The sequence below is a fragment of the Dioscorea cayenensis genome, chromosome 9 (genome assembly GCF_009730915.1).
Source record: "Dioscorea cayenensis subsp. rotundata cultivar TDr96_F1 chromosome 9, TDr96_F1_v2_PseudoChromosome.rev07_lg8_w22 25.fasta, whole genome shotgun sequence".
Taxonomy (NCBI): domain Eukaryota; kingdom Viridiplantae; phylum Streptophyta; class Magnoliopsida; order Dioscoreales; family Dioscoreaceae; genus Dioscorea; species Dioscorea cayenensis.
Genome location: NC_052479.1, coordinates 844,833 through 864,669, shown reverse-complemented (window position 1 = coordinate 864,669; position 19,837 = coordinate 844,833). Strand labels below are relative to the sequence as shown.

The 19,837-nt window shown below is 36.1% G+C and overlaps 2 protein-coding genes across 3 annotated transcripts; both read left to right on the top strand.

Annotated features, from left to right (window-relative positions):
- Window positions 1–1,281: 1,281 nt before the first annotated feature.
- On the top strand, window positions 1,282–5,814 carry LOC120268809 (DNA damage-binding protein 2). The gene is made up of 11 exons (XM_039276076.1): window positions 1,282–1,709; window positions 1,810–1,900; window positions 1,990–2,117; window positions 2,408–2,530; window positions 2,643–2,731; window positions 2,811–2,931; window positions 3,892–3,983; window positions 4,417–4,546; window positions 4,699–4,947; window positions 5,065–5,261; window positions 5,382–5,814. The coding sequence occupies exons 1-11, from the start codon at window positions 1,446–1,448 to the stop codon at window positions 5,611–5,613; spliced, it is 1,716 nt and encodes a 571-aa protein (XP_039132010.1). The 5' UTR covers window positions 1,282–1,445; the 3' UTR covers window positions 5,614–5,814.
- A 1,516-nt stretch (window positions 5,815–7,330) lies between these two features.
- On the top strand, window positions 7,331–19,203 carry LOC120268808 (ABC transporter G family member 31). Of its 2 annotated transcripts, none has more exons than XM_039276075.1 (24): window positions 7,331–7,712; window positions 8,195–8,315; window positions 8,537–8,625; window positions 9,059–9,143; window positions 10,008–10,170; window positions 10,421–10,494; window positions 10,604–10,748; window positions 10,866–11,167; window positions 11,246–11,527; window positions 12,173–12,489; window positions 12,568–12,728; window positions 12,859–12,962; window positions 13,057–13,213; window positions 13,372–13,470; window positions 13,572–13,705; window positions 13,792–14,124; window positions 14,198–14,488; window positions 14,598–14,681; window positions 15,515–15,648; window positions 15,740–15,961; window positions 16,412–16,583; window positions 16,665–16,752; window positions 17,558–17,724; window positions 18,515–19,203. In XM_039276075.1, exons 1-24 carry the CDS (start codon window positions 7,387–7,389, stop codon window positions 18,779–18,781), a joined length of 4,317 nt encoding a protein of 1,438 aa, XP_039132009.1. In that variant the 5' UTR covers window positions 7,331–7,386; the 3' UTR covers window positions 18,782–19,203. The 2 variants fall into 2 exon arrangements, with proteins under 2 accessions (XP_039132009.1, XP_039132008.1); XM_039276074.1 differs by having other exon boundaries at window positions 13,054–13,213.
- Window positions 19,204–19,837: the final 634 nt, after the last annotated feature.

Genomic DNA, 19,837 nt, shown 5'->3' with positions numbered 1-19,837 from the left:
CCTTTTTTTCCCTGGAAAAATTTTCTACGAGTCATTTTCCAGCTAAATAGGGTGTTTGTTTGCCAAAATTTTCCGTGGAAAATTTTTCCACAAACTCTGTCATGTGACCCTATTTTCTCTCAAATCAGCAGAAAATTTTTCTTGTCTCCACCCTGGGAAAAGTTTTTCAGGGAAAACGTAAGGGGCTATGTGAAAAATAACGTGCGATTGAAATATTTAAAATAACTTTTTTTTTAAATTTAAAAGAAAAGTTTTTTCTTTTCTTTCAAATTTTTTTAAAAAATAGATAAATTATATAATTTGATAATATTTTAAATAAATTTATCCAGATTAGTGAACAGATCCCGCGATGTTTTGATGGTAAGATTCAATTCTACTTAAAATAACTTTTCTTTTAAAAATTTAAAAAAAAAGTTTTTTCTTTTCTTTTAAATTTTTTTAAAAAAGATAAATTATATAACTTGATAATACTTTAAATAAATTTATCTAGATCAGTGAACAGATCCCGCGGTATGTTGATGGTAAGATTCAATTCCACATAGCGTTGTTTATAATTTTAATGATTTTTTAAAAAATTTCCATGGAAAATGTGACTTTTTCCAAGGAAAATTGATGCAATCAAACAACAAATGAGGGTTTTTCCATGAAAAATGTTTCATTTTCCGTGAAAAATAAGATCAATCAAACAACAAAATCTGAATTTTCTATGGAAAATTTTTGATTTTCTAGCTAGAAAATAATGCCAATCAAACGACTATTTTTTTATTTTCCATGTAAAATTTTTTCATGGAAAAATATTCCATAAAAATTTTTTTTTCCAACTATTTTTCATGTTGCTAATCAAACACAGCCTAAATGTCCTCCAGGTATGAAGTGGGGATTACATATGAAAAAAGAAATGAAACAGTAACCAAAAAAATGGTAAAAAAAAAAAGGGGTAACGTTGTTACCCTGTTTATGGGGGTTAGTGGCTCTTTTTTTTATTTTAAAAAAGGGAAAGCTCGAGATGCTCATCCCTTTTAGTATTTAAAAAATATTTTTTTCCGTTTTTTAAAAAAATGCGTATTTTGATCAATAATTTTAAAAATAGGTAATTTTGTAAAAAAAAAATTACAATATTCTTTAAAAAAAAAAAAAAAACCGCAGTACCACAGTTAATTAGGATAAAAAATGTGAGACTATGGATATGACACGTCGCGTGGCGAGTAATGTGGCCATCGTGACGCTCACATTTAGAAAGCAGAGGTAATTTAATGCAATGCAATGCGTCCCTTGGATTAATCTAATCTCCCAATAAAATGGCCACCGAGAAGAAGGAGACGGCAACTGCCAGCCAGGGACCAGGGTAGGGTTTAATTACTACTAATTAGTAGGGGAGAGTAATCTCTGTGGCTGTGTGCCTGTGTGTCATTGTTCCACTCGGCCGTTGCTCCTCCTTGGTAGAAATGGCCCCGCTTACCAGAGCCAAGGCATCCTCCTCTCGTGTTGCGCCAATCCTCATCCAAAGGGACTCCGACGACTCCGACCACTACCACTCTTCTTCCTCTGATTTTGATGACGAGGAACAAGTTGGAGCAGGAGACTCTTCCGACGACGAGGACATGGGAACCAATGGACTGCCTACCTCGGAGGAACTTCACCATGAACCTCCCAATACAACCAGCAATGCCCCTCCGCGCATCACCATCAGCCTCAAGAAAATCTGCAAGGTTTCTTCTCCTTCTTCTTCTTCTTCTTCTTCTTCTTCTTCATCATTCCTTCGGGGACTATCTTTTCCTTTAATTGGATTGAAATGGTGCCGCTTGGCAGGTGTGCAAGGGAACGGGCCATGAGGCTGGCTTTAGTGGCGCCACCTACATCGATTGCCCCAGGAAGCCCTGCTACCTTTGCAAGATGCCTGGTAATCTTGTTTTGCTGCACGATTGTCTTTCATGAGATAACCCTTTACCCTGATTGGAAGAAAAATACCATTTTTATTCCCAATTGCAGGCCATACAACCATGTCGTGCCCACACCGAGTGGCTATGGAACATGGTGTTGTCCCAGCTCCCCGAAGGAACACCAGCACCACTTTGGATTATATTTTCCAGCGCCAGCTCAATCCCAACATCCCTATGGTATGATTTCATCAACTCTTCTTCTTAAGCAGCCTTCTGTTTAATATGTGTGATTTCTAATGCCCTTGTCATTCTATTCAGTATTCTGTGATTTTATAACTTACCTTGTAATACTACTGCTGCAAAGCCTGCAATCATGCTTTGGAAGTTAGGCCACTAGACTTGCTCATTGTCTTCAGAATGCCATCCTTTTATTGCATGCAAGGGTGATATCGATATATTTATTTGTGGCTTACCATTGATTGAACTATGCTGCCAATGATATTGACAGGGTCTTGTTTGTTTTCTAGATCAAACCAGCATTCGTGATCCCTGATCAGTTAACTTGCGGAATTATCAGATTTCATAGTAGGCGTGTAACATGCTTGGAGTTTCATCCAACCAAAAACAGTGTTCTTTTGTCTGGGGATAAGGTATTCTACATTCATATCTAGGTCTCGAGCATTTAGTCCTCTGAAACATTACACCGAGCATTTTCTAGTCTTTGCTCACTGCTGGCCTTTTTTTTTGTGCCGTTTTGAGAAGAAAGGGCAAGTTGGAATCTGGGACTATAGCAAGCTGCATGAGAAGACAGTTTACAATTCCATACACACCTGCATAGTTAACAACATCAAGTAAGATATTCTTCAAAACTTGCTTGATACTATCAGATTTTCAATTAGCAGTAGATGGTGTTCATCCTTCTTCTTCCAGGTTTAATACTGATAATGATGGAACAATGTATGCTTCATCCTCAGATGGGACTGTCAGTTGCACTGACCTTGAGACTGGAGTCCCATTTGTTATGTTGGATCTTAATCCAAATGGCTGGATAGTAAGTATTTTTCCTCTATGTAGGACTAACTGTACATGCATGCTTTTATTCTGGTTTATCGTTGCAACTGAATTCTTGTGATCTCCATGCGTGTGATACTGCAGTCAGTGAGTGTTGTTGTAGATCATAGGTTCTAATGTGTATTCATTACTTCATAATTCTTGCTTAAAATTATATGTGGATTTAAGTTGCAGTTATTTTCTTTGTTCTTCCATTTCCATACCAAAGGCTTGATATTAGGAAGTTTTCCCCATGGTCACTTAATTCATGACATTTGGCAAGTTTTCTCTTAATGCCAATACAGCTTCCTATTTGTACGGGAAAAGATCTTGATGATCTTTTATGGTGGAACCTCTTTATTCTTCAAGTGTGTTACTACTCATATCTTGTTGAATACCTAATTGTTGTTGTTCTTGTTGTTGTTTTTACCTGTTTGTTATTAAGTTTGATGGCCTTATGATGTTGTTTGTTGATTTATTTTTTGTGTAGCTCTGTATTTATTTTAAGACATTGAGGATACTTCCCTCTTCTTATGAGTGATATTCTAGTTTCTCGTTTGATAATTCTGTTAAACTTTGATAAGTCTCTGTTCAAGCAGATTTCGTTTGGGACTAGAGGATTTTATACAGGAGATTTAATATGTAACTTAAAATAAATGGACAAGAATGATTGCTTTATCCAAAGTGTACCAATGTTTTGCAGAGTTGGTTTTGTTTCCACGGCGATGTATTCTTTTGTAAAGCGTTTATCTTAATTTTCTAAACAAATGGGATTCGAATGTTTTTTTTAGCTGCCAGACTAAGCATCTCATTCTATTTGATTTAAGATGGTGCAGGCTTTTCATGCCATGCTTTGAAGATTGAATACATGCTTTCCTTATGGCTATGTACTTTCCATATTTAATTTGCTGAAGATGCACCATGACTACTGTACTGACTCTCATCTAAACCTGGTTTGTAGGGCCCAGCAGCATGGCGGATGGTTTATGGCATGGATATTAACACAGAGAAAGGTCTCGTGCTTGTAGCTGATAACTTTGGGTGTCTTTACTTGTGAGAGTTATTTATATATGCATTGCTTATTCTTCTAATTTTTCTTCCTTAATATAATCGGCATCATGCTAAGATATGCTAATTGCTTGCAGTTTGTGAGCATACACAATTCTGAAATGGATAGATTTTTTTAATAAAAAAGCAATTGCTTTCAATGCAGAGAGGAGATAGCACCGGGATTCTTTTCAAGAAAAAGCAAGAATAGTCTTCTTTTTATTAAATATCACATCTCTGTGACTTTGTACATACTTCAGCAAACTCCCATATGCTGTTCCTTACATTTCTAATATTGATTTGTGTTAGTATTTTCTTTTGGAGGGCAACATCCAATGATCTTTCTTGGTTTTTCCATTCAACTGAATATTTATGAGTCCATCCGTTTCTAGTTTCTACAATAAGTCTAATATTTCTTTTACATTAATACCTTTTTAAGTTTGGATACACGGTCAAGGACAAGAGCTGGAGGACCATTTCTAATTCATAGAAAAGGCACTAAGGTCGTGGGACTTAACTGCAATCCTGTTGAACCAGGTCTTCTTCTGAGCTGTGGAAATGACCATTTTGTGAGTTCCTCAAATCAATGCATTTATATTGATATGTTTATGTCCAATGTAGATGAAATTGCTCTTCCCTCATATGTCCCTCAAACCACATGTTCTAGATTCTGTATCTTGAAATATTTTGAGACTTTACTTTTGTATTTTATGATGTTCAGGCTCGGATCTGGGATATCCGTCGCTTGGAGGCTGGATCTTCTCTTGATAATCTTCGTCATGGTCGTGTTGTCAACTCTGCATACTTTTCACCAAGAACTGGAAGCAAAATCTTGACGACATCTATTGACAACCGAATTCGAGTTTGGGATTCCATCTTCACCAATATGGAATCCCCCAGCCGAGAGATTGTCCATAGTCAAGATTTTAATAGACATTTGACTCCTTTCCGAGCAGAGTGGGACCCAAAGGTGTTTGTTTGTTTAAGTCCAACGCTCAGTTCCTGTATCCAGCAAGGGGTTTTGCCTTTTGCTTGGATGTGATTATTACCTTAATTCCTCTGTAATCGAGAAGAAAATCTTCTGCAGGATCCTTCAGAATCACTAGCTGTTGTTGGTCGGTACATAAGTGAGAACTACGATGGAGTTGCATTACATCCCATTGATTTCATCGACACAGCTTCAGGGAAGCTTGTTGCGGAGGTGATTGAGCCGGACATAACAACAATTAGTACAGTAAACAAGCTACATCCTCGGGATGATGTTTTGGCAACTGGCAGCTCAAGGTATGGGTGTTGGTGTTGTGTTGGCAGTTTGCTTTGTGAATTATGTGCTATTTAAATGAGTTTGTAGGCTATAATTTGTTTGTTCCACACAATCTTTTGAAGTCGTGTTGTTCTTTTCAGGTCATTGTTTATTTGGAGGCCAAAGGAGGACATTGAACGCATGCAAGAGCAGCCGGGAAGGAAGGCCAAGGAGTTCATCATCCGCATGGGCGACAAGAAATCTAAGGGCAAGGGCAGCATTGACAGTGATGACGATTCTGATCTTGGTTTCAAGGGGAAAACATCCAAAACCAAAAAATATGAAAAATCCTACACAAGTGGCAAGATCAAGAAATCCAAAGGAGTCTGTTAAAAAGGCTCATTTGCATGGTTTGCTCGAGTTTTGTGATGGTCAATGTATCAGATTTTGAGCACTCTCAGCAATGAAACATAGCCTAATATTCTGGGCGAGCTACTTTTCTAACTTTTTTTTGTTTGTATATTAATCGCTGTACATGTCATATATATATATGGCCTCATATATTTATACAGACCGAGTTTACAGCCTTCCTCATCTCGTTGCATGTGCCTTTCTCATTTCATGTGATTTGGCTGGTAGTTTGATTTCGTTATCAAGAAGTTGAATGGTTGTAGTTGCATGGGGAGCACGTTGAAGGTTCATTAATTTTTGGTAGAATTCAAAAAAACCTTTGGGAAGGAGTGTTTTGATTTGGTATCATAATTAATTTGATTTTATCTTGTTACTTGAAAGGGTTTCTCTGTATTTCACTTCATTATCACGGGATATACTATCCCTTCCGTCACTATAATCACGGAATTCACGCTGTTTGTATAAAAAATAATCATCTTATTTCTATTGAATAAACCACCATAATATCCATTATTTATGATAATTTCAAAAACCAAACGAGAAAAGTCGAGATAAATTAAATAAAGTGACCAACATGTGTTGAACTATGAACACGCTACGTTAGGGGTATTTATGGTATAATAAATATATATATATATATATATATGATATGATAGATTAAAGTTTTGTGATTGATTGATTAATAATTCTTTTTAATATTACCTTCATGTTAAAAAAATAGTAATTGTTTCTCTTGCTAGTGAAAGGTTGGAAAGGTTGAAAGATCAAACTTCTCTTAAAACATAAATATTCATTTTATAAAAAAATTATGTTAATTTAATCCATAGGTGGGGAATTTGGGATAAAATGATTCCAAACTTATTGTTAAAAATAAAAATAAAATAATGAAAAATAGATATGTGTGAACTGATAAAGTTATATTAAAATAAAATATTGTTATGATAAATATAAGCTGTCTGATAAACAAAAAGCTCATATATTACTTAATAGTGACTTTATATTTATTTCAAATGTATGTTACTTACATTCATAAAAAAAAACCAAGTAATATTCATTTATGCCAACGACCATTTTGAGTACATTGACGTCGGGCCTCACTGCGTGAGGGTGTTCGCTCGAGTGTCGGGCGTGGGCTCCCCGAGTTCGATCCCCGTCTCGCAGTGAGTGAGGACGGTTCGGTGGTGGCGTTCCTCCCACGTGTTCGTCCCCAGGTTTCGCGACTTTGTCGCCTTTTCTATAAAAAAGTAATATTCATTTAAACTATTTTTTTTTAAATATCCCATGATTCTATCTTAATCCTATATAAGAAAAGGCTCTAATCTTTAGTTTTTCTTTTTGAATAAAGCGGATAAAACACGGCAATCCTCAAAAATTTTTTTTTTTTGAAAAAAAGGATAAAGATCACATTTATTAGAAAGAAATTTAAAAAAAAAAAAGAAAATCTTTAGAGTTTGTAATGATTTTTAATTCCAAATCAGTTAAGAAATATAAAAAATAATTAGATAAAACGAGTGTTGAAGGAGATTGTGGTAATTTGAGATGCGTAAGATTCTGTTCCCCAGTTGGCGGGAGACCTTTTCTGTTTCTCTTGTTTCTCTTATTAATATTCATAACCGTCTCATCATCATCGTTCTTCTATTCCAGTCTCTCTCTCTCTCTCTCTCTCTCTCTCTCTCTCTCTCTCATTCGGATAGACCAAACCAAGTGCCTGAAGGACAACGGCAGCGAGCTCTCGATCTTGTGTTCTAGAAATCAATGGCCGCTCCGAACGGCAGTGAGTTCTTCGACATCGATGTCGAGCAAGGTCTATCCGACCCCTTTGGTCGGCCATCGAATGCCGAGGTCGTCCAGGAAGACGAGGATGAGCTCCTTTGGGCCGCCATTGAGCGGCTGCCCTCCCATAAGCGCCTCAACTACGCCATCGTCCGCCGGAACTCCACCCGCGACCCCGTGGAACCCGAGACCATCGACGTCACCAAGCTCGATCGTCAAGGTCGAGAGCGGCTTGTGCGCAAGGCTCTCGCCACCAACGACCAGGACAACTACAATCTCTTGTCCGGCATCAAACAACGCTTCGACAGGTGCCTCAATTGCTTTCCTTCTCTGACTCGCTCTTTGTGGAATTGAAATCACTCCTTTAGTTCCCTATGATATTCTTCATGAATCTTGTGCTTTGTGATGCGCTGTACTCTTTAATGTAGTCATGAGGACAACTGGTCTATGATTTTAATCTGCCATTGCTATTCATCACCGTCATGGTCATTTTAATTAATGGTTTTTATCTAGCAATCCAGTTCTTATGATTTTAGGGCTTTGCTTCCTCTGATGAATAATAATAGCCCGATCAATGCTTAGTTAATCTAATGAGTTTATGGGATTAGTATCATAGTTATGGATGGAGCTATTACTTTATTTATTTATTTGGTAGGTAGGATAATTGTCTCATCTTATTGTGTTCTTAAATATCTTGGAATGCAATGATCTTGAGTCTTGACTAATTGACTTGCTTCTTGTATGAATTAACTGCAATTTGATATCATTTACTGTTATTTGCAACAAACAGGGTTGGATTGGAGTTGCCCAAGGTGGAAGTGAGGTTCCGGGGCCTTACTGTTTCCGCTAACGTTCATGTTGGCCGCAGAGCTTTGCCTACTCTCCCCAATTTTGTCCTAAACACTGTTGAGGTAATACCAAGTTGAAATGACTGTTTATTAACCACTCTGCATAAGCCATCTCCACAATCGTCAACCAATCTTTGTCCATGTTTCTGAAGCCAAGTTCCTTCTTTTCTTTCCTTTGAGCTACTGCTGCAAGAGTTAACATCAAAGACCTACTCACGGAGATTACTAACTATTTTGATTGTTCACTTTTGATTTGTTGTTTTCCTTCTTTTAATGAATTGCAGAGATTGTTCACCTCCTTGAGGATACTTCATCCTAAAAAGCACTGCCTCACCATATTGAATAACGTCGGAGGAGCTGTGAAACCTGGAAGGTGGTATTAAAGAGCTATTTCCTTTTCTCCTGTGGTTTGACTTGCAAAAATTAAATTCAAGCGTTTGTTCTTAGTTGAAGGATAAAATTAAACAAATCTAGCAATGCTGATAAATGCTACTATTGCTATCAATCTAGAGTGGTATCAAAGAAGTATTTCCTTTTGCTTTTCCTTCTACATTTGATTTACAACAATTAAACTTAAAGCATCATTGCTTATCTTGAGGAAAGTAAACCAAATGTTCTGTTTAATTTCCAAACCTAATTCATCCTCCTATTTATCACTATTTGTTTCAGCCTTTTGTCGTGAAGTCATAGCAAATTCAATATGCAAATATATAAGGGTGTATTTCTGCTAAGCTTTTCCAGTATAGAATTAAAGATCATATATATATATATATATATATATATCTGGTTTCATGGTTTGTTGGCAGAATGACTTTACTGTTGGGACCGCCTGGATCTGGGAAAACCACATTGCTTTTGGCTCTATCTGGTAAACTGGATTCCAGCTTGAAGGTATCCTTTTCTTTCTTGTTCTTCATTTTGTATTAAACACCGAAAGAGCAAAATAGTGCATGCGTGTTGCATGGTCTTAGTAGTTTCTTGATGTTCATCCCTTTGAGTTAATTTATTTTATCATAAGTACATATGCCACTTTCAATCTAATCACCGTAGTTGAAAGTATGGAAAATAAGGATGCTAGTAGATAAAAAAGACGAGGAAATTGAAAGTGAACTTGAACTACTACTTTTGAGACACCCATTTTCATATGTGATTCCAAAATATATGACAAAATGTGTCTGCAGCGAACATTTCACTTTTCTTCATATCCTTGTTGATAAATATTTTTTATATCTCAATCTACAGTGTTTAGTTTTTTTTTTTCTATAAAAATGTAAACAATTTTAGTCAAAATAATTATAGTGCAATTTCCTTGTTAGGTTTTGACCTTGGATTGGATGTCCTTAAACTTGTATGCCTGACATCCAATTGAAAGTGTTTGTGTTCTGGGTTTCTTTGATGTGCTAACATATCTCTGATTCTATAGTTTTTGTTTTACCATTTTGTTATTAAGAATTCTATTACTTAATCTCCAGCCACATATTAGGATCACAGAACTTAGAAAAGAAACATTATACCATTTTATGAGTCTCTGAATATCCAACAACTACGACTATTCCTCGAGTAACTTACCACTTACCACTTATTTTGTGATCTTTTTTACTTTAATAATTAGGATAAATGCTGAAAACGGCCAAGATAGCCACCATACGTATATGTATACACATAAATATGTATAAAAGCACCTTGTTGTCACAAGGAACACACCAGTCTGCTCTTGCAGGTCTCTGTTCATATCCTATGAATTATTTTTCTCAGGTAAGTGGACAAGTGAGGTACAATGGCCAAGATCTTGATGGATTTTACGTTCATAGAACATCTGCATATATCAGCCAGACAGATAATCATATCGGAGAGCTAACTGTTCGAGAAACATTAGATTTTGCAGCTAGATGCCAGGGCGCAGGCAGTAACTTTGCAGGTTTTTTTACGTTACCTACTTGACCACTTATTTATTATAATCTTAGACAGGGCTTACCTATGAAGAGAATTCTAGTTCTTGTTTCCTTTACGAGTTTTATCTTGTGACAAGATTTTATACTTCTCTCCAAATTCATATTTACATAATATGTAACTGATGCAGATACGTATCTGCCTCTAGATTATTCATATACATTAAATGACGTATATGATAATTTGTTTTTACTCTATTCTTTTGCTTCTCATTTTAGATTTGGAAAGTCTGGCAAGGCTTGAGAAGGAAAAGAAAATACATCCAAATCCAGAAATTGATGCGTTTATGAAGGTTGAAAGTCATCTCCTTGCATTTGATAAACATAAAATCCCTATTGTGGGAATGTAAATGTGTTATGTATTCCTACAAGTTCTTAAGCTTGCACATTTTGATTGAACAGGCAAGTTCTGTGGAGGGTAGGAAGCACAGCCTAATCACAGATTACATCTTGAAGGTGCTGGGCCTTGACATATGTGCGGATACTAAGGTTGGAAGTGATATGGTTAGGGGTGTTTCTGGTGGTCAGAAAAAACGAGTAACTACAGGTAACCATTCCTTTTGGTGTTTTAACAAATCTGCCAACGTCCCAATGATGGTTTTTTTGTGTTAAAAAGTCGTAGATTTTCTTGAGCACTGTCCCAATGAATATTTATTTTTTCCAGGGGAAATGATTGTTGGGCCAAGAAAAACTCTTTTCATGGATGAGATATCTACTGGTCTTGACAGCGCTACAACCTATCATATCGTGAAGTGCATGCGGAATTTTGTTCATGAAATGGAAGCTACAACGCTGATCTCCCTCCTGCAGCCTGCACCAGAGACATTTGACCTTTTTGATGACCTAATACTATTATCTGAAGGTCATATCATTTATCAGGGGCCCTGTGTAAATGCCCTTGAATTCTTTGAATCGCTAGGTTTTTCATTGCCACCTCGCAAAGGACTGGCTGATTTTCTTCAAGAGGTGTGAATTTTTTGAGCCATAAGCATTTACTGGTGGTTTTAAACTTACACTGCCTAAGCCTGCTATCTGTACTTTCAGGTTACTTCCAGAAAGGATCAGGGCCAGTACTGGTCCCATCAATCAAAGCCATATGTCTTTCTTGCTGCTTCAAAAATCGCCGAGGAATTCAGAAATTCAAGATTTGGAAAATCTATAGAGTCTGATCTCGCTGCGCCTGTTGATGAAGCCGAGTTTCTTCCAACAGCGCTTGCAAGAACCAAATTTGCTATATCAAAACGGCAACTATTTAAGGCTTGCTTTTCTCGAGAAGTTCTTCTAATCGGTCGGCATAGCTTTTTATACATTTTCAGAACGTGCCAAGTACTACTCTATCATCTCATAGCACAACTTCTTAAATTTTTGTCTGATATTGACTTGCTGAAAGGCCTTACTTTTTAAGGATGTTTTCCATATTATCCAACTTTCCGCCTAGCTGTTTAGTTTTAAGCTTTGAATTAGAATGGATTTCATTAACCATTTATATATACAAAGGCATACATAAGTTTTGATGGATCTGCATGAATTTTACCAACATGATCATTATTTCAGCCCAATGGCCTTATTTTTTTCAAGCTGATTTATGGCATCATTTTGTTTAAAGCAGGCGGACCACATACATGGGATCTATCATGTGGATCCTTCAGAAAAATATCCGTCACTTCCATTCTTGTCTTCTTTTGTCCCATGGCAAATGAGGAGATTCCATTAAGCAACACCTAGGCTGTTAAATTTTGGCACTATATTTGACTCTGAGGAATGATTAGTCAAAATTTTGTCACATGCTTGTTTGAAATTTTCTTTTCCTGTAAAATGAAACTTAAAAATTATACAGCTTTACACATGCGCACATTAATAATCCTACATAATCAAGTTTTTCATAATTGATAGAATGAAAAATCTAAATGATTTTGTTTGTTTCAAGTATGCATTTGTTGCATAATATGAACTTTTTTCGCCCTCATGCAGGTAGCAATCATTGGAATTATCACATGCACAATATTTCCTCGAAGTAGGATCCATCCCGGTGATGAGATAAATGGGAACCTCTACCTTTCTTGTTTGTTTTTTGGACTAGTGCACATGATGTTCAATGGGCTCACTGAGCTACCAATAACAATTTCTCGTCTGCCAGTTTTTTATAAGCAAAGAAACAGTTACTTCTATCCTGCTTGGGCCTTTTCCATCCCTAGTTGGATTTTGCGCATTCCCTACTCCATTGTTGAAGCTGTAGTATGGTCATGTGTGGTATATTATAGTGTAGGTTTGGCCCCTAGTGTTGGCAGGTATGCATTGACATATTACAAGAATCTGTTTATTTATTGGAATTGAAAATATACTGCTAACTAATTTACTTTTTCCAGGTTTTTCCGCTTCATGCTGTTAATGTTTTCTATACATCAGATGGCTTTAGGTCTCTTCAGGATGATGGCTGGTGTTGCACGAGACATGATTGTAGCCAATACATTTGGATCTGCGGCACTGTTAGCCATCTTTCTTCTTGGTGGATTTATTGTTCCTAAAGGTTGGGCCCCTGAATCTTGCAAACTGAATAATTGGAATATTACCTAGCTTAAGCGCATGATCTCATACTTAAAAGTATTACTCTGTCCAAGTTGTAAACGTCTTGATCTAGATTGTATCTTTGAAAACAGATATGATAAAGCCATGGTGGATTTGGGCCTTTTGGATTTCACCATTAACATATGGTCAAAATGCAATTTCAGTTAATGAGTTCACTGCCACTAGATGGATGGAGGTATGTTTGCATTCTTTTCATAATTATATTATTAGATCCAAAAGGATATTTTCTCTGGATTGATGTTCTGGTTTTGTATGCTGTCGTGTAGCAGAAATCTAAATATGGAAATTATTCTGTTGGGAGCAATGTTCTCCATGCACATGGTCTACCTACATCGAAGCACTGGTATTGGCTCGGCATTGGTGTTCTATTATCTTATGCTATCCTTTTCAACATTTTGTTCTCCTTTGCCTTGGCTTACCTTAAACGTAAGTTTTTTGAATAGTATCTGTTCTATTAAATTGACATTCCTTGGTGATATGGATGGTAAAATATATCACTATATCTCTTCATCTGCTTGCAATTAGACCTTTTTTATATTAACTTCCGGTGTCTAACAAAATTTTAATCGTCAATCTCATTAAAGCATTAGGAAAGGCCCAGGCAGCGGTTCCAACCGATGACATAGAAAACACTGCTGATGATGCAAGGGCTCAAGGAGCTCTTTCTGAGCTCCCTGTCCATGGTATTCCATTAAACGCAGATGATTCCTGTACTGCTGATCCATGTGATATTTCACAAGGATAATCAATTTGAAAATCCATGACCTTATTTTTCCTTTCGCAGTTAGTACAGAGAATTTGGAATCACATCAGAGGAATACTGTGAAAGAACAAAATACAAAGAGAGGAATGATACTTCCTTTCACACCATTGACTATGACATTCCATAACGTCAATTACTTTGTTGATATGCCAAAGGTATATAACTCAAAATAGCTTTTTTCTTTTTCTAAATGTTAGGCAATCATTTGTGCCTTCTCATTGTGTCCTTCATACAACCTTAGGAAATGAAACTGCAAGGAGCTCCGGAAAAGAAGTTGCAGTTACTATCTGATGTGAGTGGGATATTCAGACCAGGAATTCTTACAGCATTGGTCGGTGCAAGTGGTGCTGGGAAAACCACACTCATGGATGTGCTTGCTGGAAGAAAGACCAGTGGATACATAGAGGGTGACATTAGGATTTCCGGACACCCTAAGGAGCAGAATACCTTTACTAGAGTTTCAGGATATGTTGAACAAAATGATATACATTCACCTCAAGTGACAGTTGAAGAGTCCCTATGGTTTTCATCATGCCTTCGCCTTCCAAAAGAAGTTAGCAAACAAAATAGACGGGCAAGTTGCCTAACATATTCCTTATTTCGCTGATTATTGTGTTTGGTAAAATAGATGACAATTTACTCTACAGGTATTTGTCGAAGAGGTGATGGCATTAGTTGAGCTTGATACTCTACGGCATGCATTGGTTGGTTTGCCAGGAAGTACTGGTTTATCAACTGAACAAAGAAAGCGTCTTACCATTGCTGTGGAGCTTGTTGCTAATCCTTCAATTATTTTTATGGATGAACCAACGTCTGGTCTAGATGCCCGTGCAGCAGCAATTGTGATGCGTACTGTTCGAAACACTGTTGACACAGGAAGGACTGTGGTTTGCACAATACACCAACCAAGCATTGACATATTTGAAGCATTTGATGAGGTTTTTAACAATTTAGTGTTTTCTCATGCATCTTATTGTATTTTTACACAAACATGTCTTTCCACTGAAAAATGATCGGAACGCATATAACTGCCTTTTTTCTCTGCAGCTTCTCCTTATGAAGCGAGGAGGAAGGGTGATATATGGAGGCTTGCTTGGTGTGAACTCCCAGGTTATGGTTGATTACTTTCAGGTATGTTGTATATATATACATATATTGTTGAACATTTTCAGTTGTGGTGATGTGGGTCATAAAGAGAGCAAACATTCTCGACATGCTATTGAGAAGTACACACCCCCATTAGAACAGACTGCTTATGTTAGTGATTTGAATAAAGATAATTTTTCACTATCTTTATATTTTTTGTTTTAAGAACTAGTATTCCTGAAGCAATGGGTTGGGATAGTGCACTGGATCATTTAACTAAAACAACACACACAGAAAAAGGTGGTGGATGGAATCGATTGTTCTTCTACTAGTTTTATAGTTGGGATTATGAGTTATATACTCCTTAAGTCCTTAACTCAATATTTACTTGAGTTACTGGTACATTCTATTTTAGGACTTTGGTAAGAAACAAGCCACCGCTGATATGATTTCTTTCCTATGCTCATTGCTCAAAGCTTAAGCTGGTTGGGGCAAAGTTCAGTGCAATTTCTTGCTTCTTGAGTTCTCCACACTTAAAATTTACTAGCACGACGGTAGTCTTCCATTTGCTCACCCTAAGATTTACATAATTATGTGCATGTTTTTTCTGCAACGTTGCCACAGTTGTTTATTATTCTATGGATTTGATGATGCTATATAGTTAAACGACCTCTAGAGAGGGAAATTTGTAATTCTTAAAACGACCTCTAGAGAGGGAAATTTGTAATTCTTTCACTGTATCACTACAGTGGCAGTCACGTTCACAAATGTGAACCAAGTTTGTGTGCGTGTGTGTGTTTGTATATATAAAGTGGATATTTGGGCTCATATATAAAACTAAAGCTTTATGTTCCTCTGTCACTTGTAACTTCATTTAGAGAATAGATGGTGTTCCTCCAATTCCCGTTGGTTATAATCCTGCAACTTGGATGTTGGAAATTAGCACTCAAGCTTCTGAAGAAAGGCTGGGCCAGGACTTTGCAAATGTGTACAAGAATTCACATCAGTTCAGGTGCAGCTTAACCCTATAATCTGACAATTATGTTCTTTCATCTCATGTTATGATACATGAAGACTAGACTGGTAATTTGTTTGCTTTCCAGGGAAGTGGAAGAGTTAATTCAACAAGCAAGTGTAGCTACCATGGAGCCATTGAAATTTTCATCAAAGCATCCTCAAGACAGTTTAACACAGTTCAAAATTTGTTATTGGAAACAGAATCTTGTCTATTGGAGAAGCCCAAAATACAATGTTGTGCGGTTATTTTTCACTACATTTGCTGCATTTATATTTGGATCAGTGTTCTGGAACGTTGGTTTGAAAAGGTACTTTCTTAGTTATAACATGCTTGATTATGCCATGGACAAATTTTGGCTTTCTGTTGTTCTGCGTGACCACTATTATTTGCTGAGCTATTTCATTTATTATTGTCTTTTCTATTGTATTCCTACATATCATATGATTAAATTCTTATTCATCAATTTTTTTATTTTTTAAATTGTCTGAATACTTGCCAACTTTAATGTGAGATTACCACTTTCTTCTTTGTTGCCCTATATTTTTTAAATATTTGTATCCAAATTAAACAGGTTAATCACTAAGTTGTTAATTAACAAGTCATTCTTGTTCAGGTGTATAAATATTTAAACAAAAAATCTGTGAATTACTATTCATGTTTGACGCTGCATTAAGCATGTGATAGATTTTTATAGAAGATAAATTTTATATATTTGGATAGTCCATAATAGTTCGTAAGAAATCAAACTTTTGTGCAGGGAAACAACAAAAGACTTGTTTGTTGTTATGGGTGCTCTGTATTCTGCTTGTTTATTTCTCGGAGTTAATAATGCTTCAACAATTCAACCTGTAATTTCAATTGAGAGAACTGTGTACTATAGAGAAAAAGCAACTGGAATGTATTCCGCATTTCCTTACGCATTTGCCCAGGTTTGTTTTCCTTGTTTCTTTCATCTATCATGCGTTTGTTGACAAAAATTTCTTATATTGGTTTACCTCTGAAATTTGCAGGGCCTTGTAGAGCTTCCATATATTGCCTTGCAAGCAATTTTGTATGGTTTAATCACTTATTTCATGATCAATTATGAGAGAACATGGGGTATGCCATATATCTTTATTTGTGTTTTTATTTTGTCATTCTATGTTCACTATTTGAAAGAAACCAATGGCATTAACCACTACACGTTTGTTATAATTGATTTAAAAAAAACTGCTTTGATTTTTTGCATTTCTTTTTTTTTTTCTTGATTGAAATGTTGCATAAAAACTAATGGTGCATTAAAAAACTTTAGAGTTGATGACATCATTTAATTCACTTTATTATTTGTATTAAACTATGAACTAATAGGTCCACCATTTGTGTGGATCCTCTTTTTCTCATGGCAATTTATGTAATTGTTTTTTAAAGATGAAATATGAAGCAAATTGAAAGTGAAAGAAAAAGGCAGAATGATTCACAACTGAAACTCATCTTCGTTGGTAGATTGAAAGTTAATTTCACTGAAACAGTTTTGACATTGAATATGGACACTAAAACATTGCTGGCCTGAGAAATAAGCAAATAGGAATTTTAGACATTGACTGCATGTTATAATAAGGCTTCATTGTTATGTGAAATATTACATTAGCTGACTACAAATAATTTTGTCTGTTCAAAATGCAGTAACAAGCATATCATATTGTAAATCATCAGGTTATTCATAGGTTCTTGTGCTACGTCTATAAATGAAGACCTGACATCTTTTCTATTGTTTGTTTTGGGCTAACCCTCCTCTTGATTTGTATGTCTCAACTTTGTTTTAATATTAATGGAATGATTTATCTATTTTACTAGAAAAAAAAAAATGTATACCTGGTGTTGATGCAAGACTCTCACAATTTTGTTTTTAAATTTTTTTATACAGGGAAGTTTCTATTATATCTTGTCTTTATGTTTCTCACATTCACATACTTCACCTTCTACGGCATGATGGCAATTGGTTTGACACCATCTCAACAACTTGCGGCTGTTATATCATCTGCGTTCTACTCTCTGTGGAATCTGCTTTCTGGTTTTCTGGTTTTGAAACCTGTAAGTAGATAATTTTATTTGTTTCGTTTCCCTCCAATCCTACGAGGATAGATAGTCCAACGCACTGCTCTAGGGGTTAGGCTTGGAAGTATGAAGATAGACTCATGCATAATAGATGTCTCCTTTGTAAAGTGGTTCTCCTGCAACCAATTTTAAGATTGCTTTTGGATAGCCTCTCATTTATAGCACATCACTAGTCATGTACCTTACCGTGTTTGAGTTTAATAACTATGATAATCATAGAAAATAAGTAGATATTCTTCAGCCTGTTTAGTGCTATGGCTACTGAGTCAATTAACTTGTCCAGGTAGCGTGTGATTTTAGCTAATGTGTTTGCTTACAATGAGTTTGTATACATAAAAATAAGGCGCACCCATGCAACCACTCACAACTAGGTACCACTGAGCTTAATCAGATGACCTTAATGAAACACAAGGAACAATAGTAATTGATCAAACACACTAAGAGTCCTTGGGCTCATCATCACCTAATAGATTCACAAGAACTGTGATGATGATCATCTAATGGTAGGAATAGTGGTCGACATCTCAAGCCCTGCTTTGGGGTCGCCATCCTTCTTTGGGGTAGAATTGTAATAGGAACCACAGAGAACAACAAGATGCATTATACCCAGCAATGTTCCAAATCAAACCAAACACAACCCAGTTGTGTTCAGATAATTTCAATATAATATGCTAAGTAATGTATCACAGAACATCGAAAATCAGTATAAAAATTCTTTGGTCTTTACATGCTCCGTTCAGTCAATAATCTGTGTTTCTCTTGACAGAGCATACCTGTATGGTGGCTGTGGTTCTATTACATATGCCCTGTGGCGTGGACTCTTCGAGGTATCATAACATCACAACTGGGGGACGTGGAAACCCAATTAGTTGGCCCAGGTTTTAACGGTACTGTGAAGGAATATCTGGAGACGCAACTTGGCTTCGATGCTGGAATGACCGGTGTTTGTGTAGCAGTTTTGATTGGCTTCGCCATGCTATTCTTTTTCATCTATGCCTTCTCTATCAAATTTATCAACTATCAACGACGCTGATCAGTATCACAGCAAGAATATTTTCATTTTTTTTTGTCAGGCATGTGGCTAGTATAGAAGAGTTTTTTTTTTTTTCATAAAATCAAACATGGGTCCCATAACAATGAAACTGTACTAAAAAAAAGTAGTCGATGTCCAAGATTCTTAATTGCTTATTTCTCACGCCAGTAATGCTTTAGCGTCTAAATTCATTGTGGAGACTGTTTCAGTAAAATTCCAGCTGCCTTCATCAGCACGATCCTCAGAAATGTCAATCAGTTTGCAGATACATTGGCCGACTTTGCCCGTAGGTTTCCCTTTATCAAAAAGGAATGGATCTCCTTAGTTAGTTAATAGAAGTTGCAGTTGAAGTTGGCTTCCTATTTTGAGTTGCTTGTCCGTTTCCTGAGTCCTTTAGTGTTGTCTTTCGAGTTTTTCTTTTGTTGGATTAGCTTTTCTTCTGTTCATAAATAATAATAAAAAAGTAAAATTAACTTCCAATCTACAAACAAAGATCAGTTTCAGCTGTCTGTTATTCTGTTTTTGTTAAAGAACATTCTATTTACTCAGATTTCATCTTTAAAAAAATCACTCTAGTTGTCATGAGATAAAGAGCATTAACACAAATGGTGGATCTACTAGTACATAGTTTAATACAAACAATAAAGTGAATTACTTAAATGATGTCATCGGACTCGTAAGTGCTTTTTAGATTTTAGGGGGAAAAAAAGAATTGCAAAAAATCAAAGCAAAATTATTTAAATTAATTATAGCAAAAGTGTAATATTTAATGCCATTGGTTTCTTTCAAATAGTGAACACAGAATGAGAAAACAAAAACACAAATAAAGACATATGTCATACCCCATGTTTTCTCATAATTGATCATGAAATAGGTTATTAAACCATATAAAATCGTTTGCAAGGCAGTATATGGAAGCTCTACAAGGCCCTGCAAATTTCAGATGTAAACCAATATAAGATTTTTTTTTTTTTTGTCAACAAATGCATGATAGATGAAAGGAACAAGCAAGGAAAACAAACCTGGGCAACTGCATAAGGGAATGCTGAATACAAT

Coding starts and splice junctions, on each gene's coding strand:
- LOC120268809 (XM_039276076.1), top strand. CDS start 1,446: ATGGCCCCGCTTACCAGAGCCAAGGCATCCTCCTCTCGTGTTGCGCCA. Junction 2,531..2,642: donor TTCTTTTGTCTGGGGATAAG/GTATTCTACATT, acceptor CGTTTTGAGAAG/AAAGGGCAAGTTGGAATCTG. Junction 2,732..2,810: donor TGCATAGTTAACAACATCAA/GTAAGATATTCT, acceptor TTCTTCTTCCAG/GTTTAATACTGATAATGATG.
- LOC120268808 (XM_039276074.1), top strand. CDS start 7,387: ATGGCCGCTCCGAACGGCAGTGAGTTCTTCGACATCGATGTCGAGCAA. Junction 14,682..15,514: donor TTATGGTTGATTACTTTCAG/GTATGTTGTATA, acceptor AACTTCATTTAG/AGAATAGATGGTGTTCCTCC. Junction 17,725..18,514: donor GTTTTCTGGTTTTGAAACCT/GTAAGTAGATAA, acceptor TTCTCTTGACAG/AGCATACCTGTATGGTGGCT.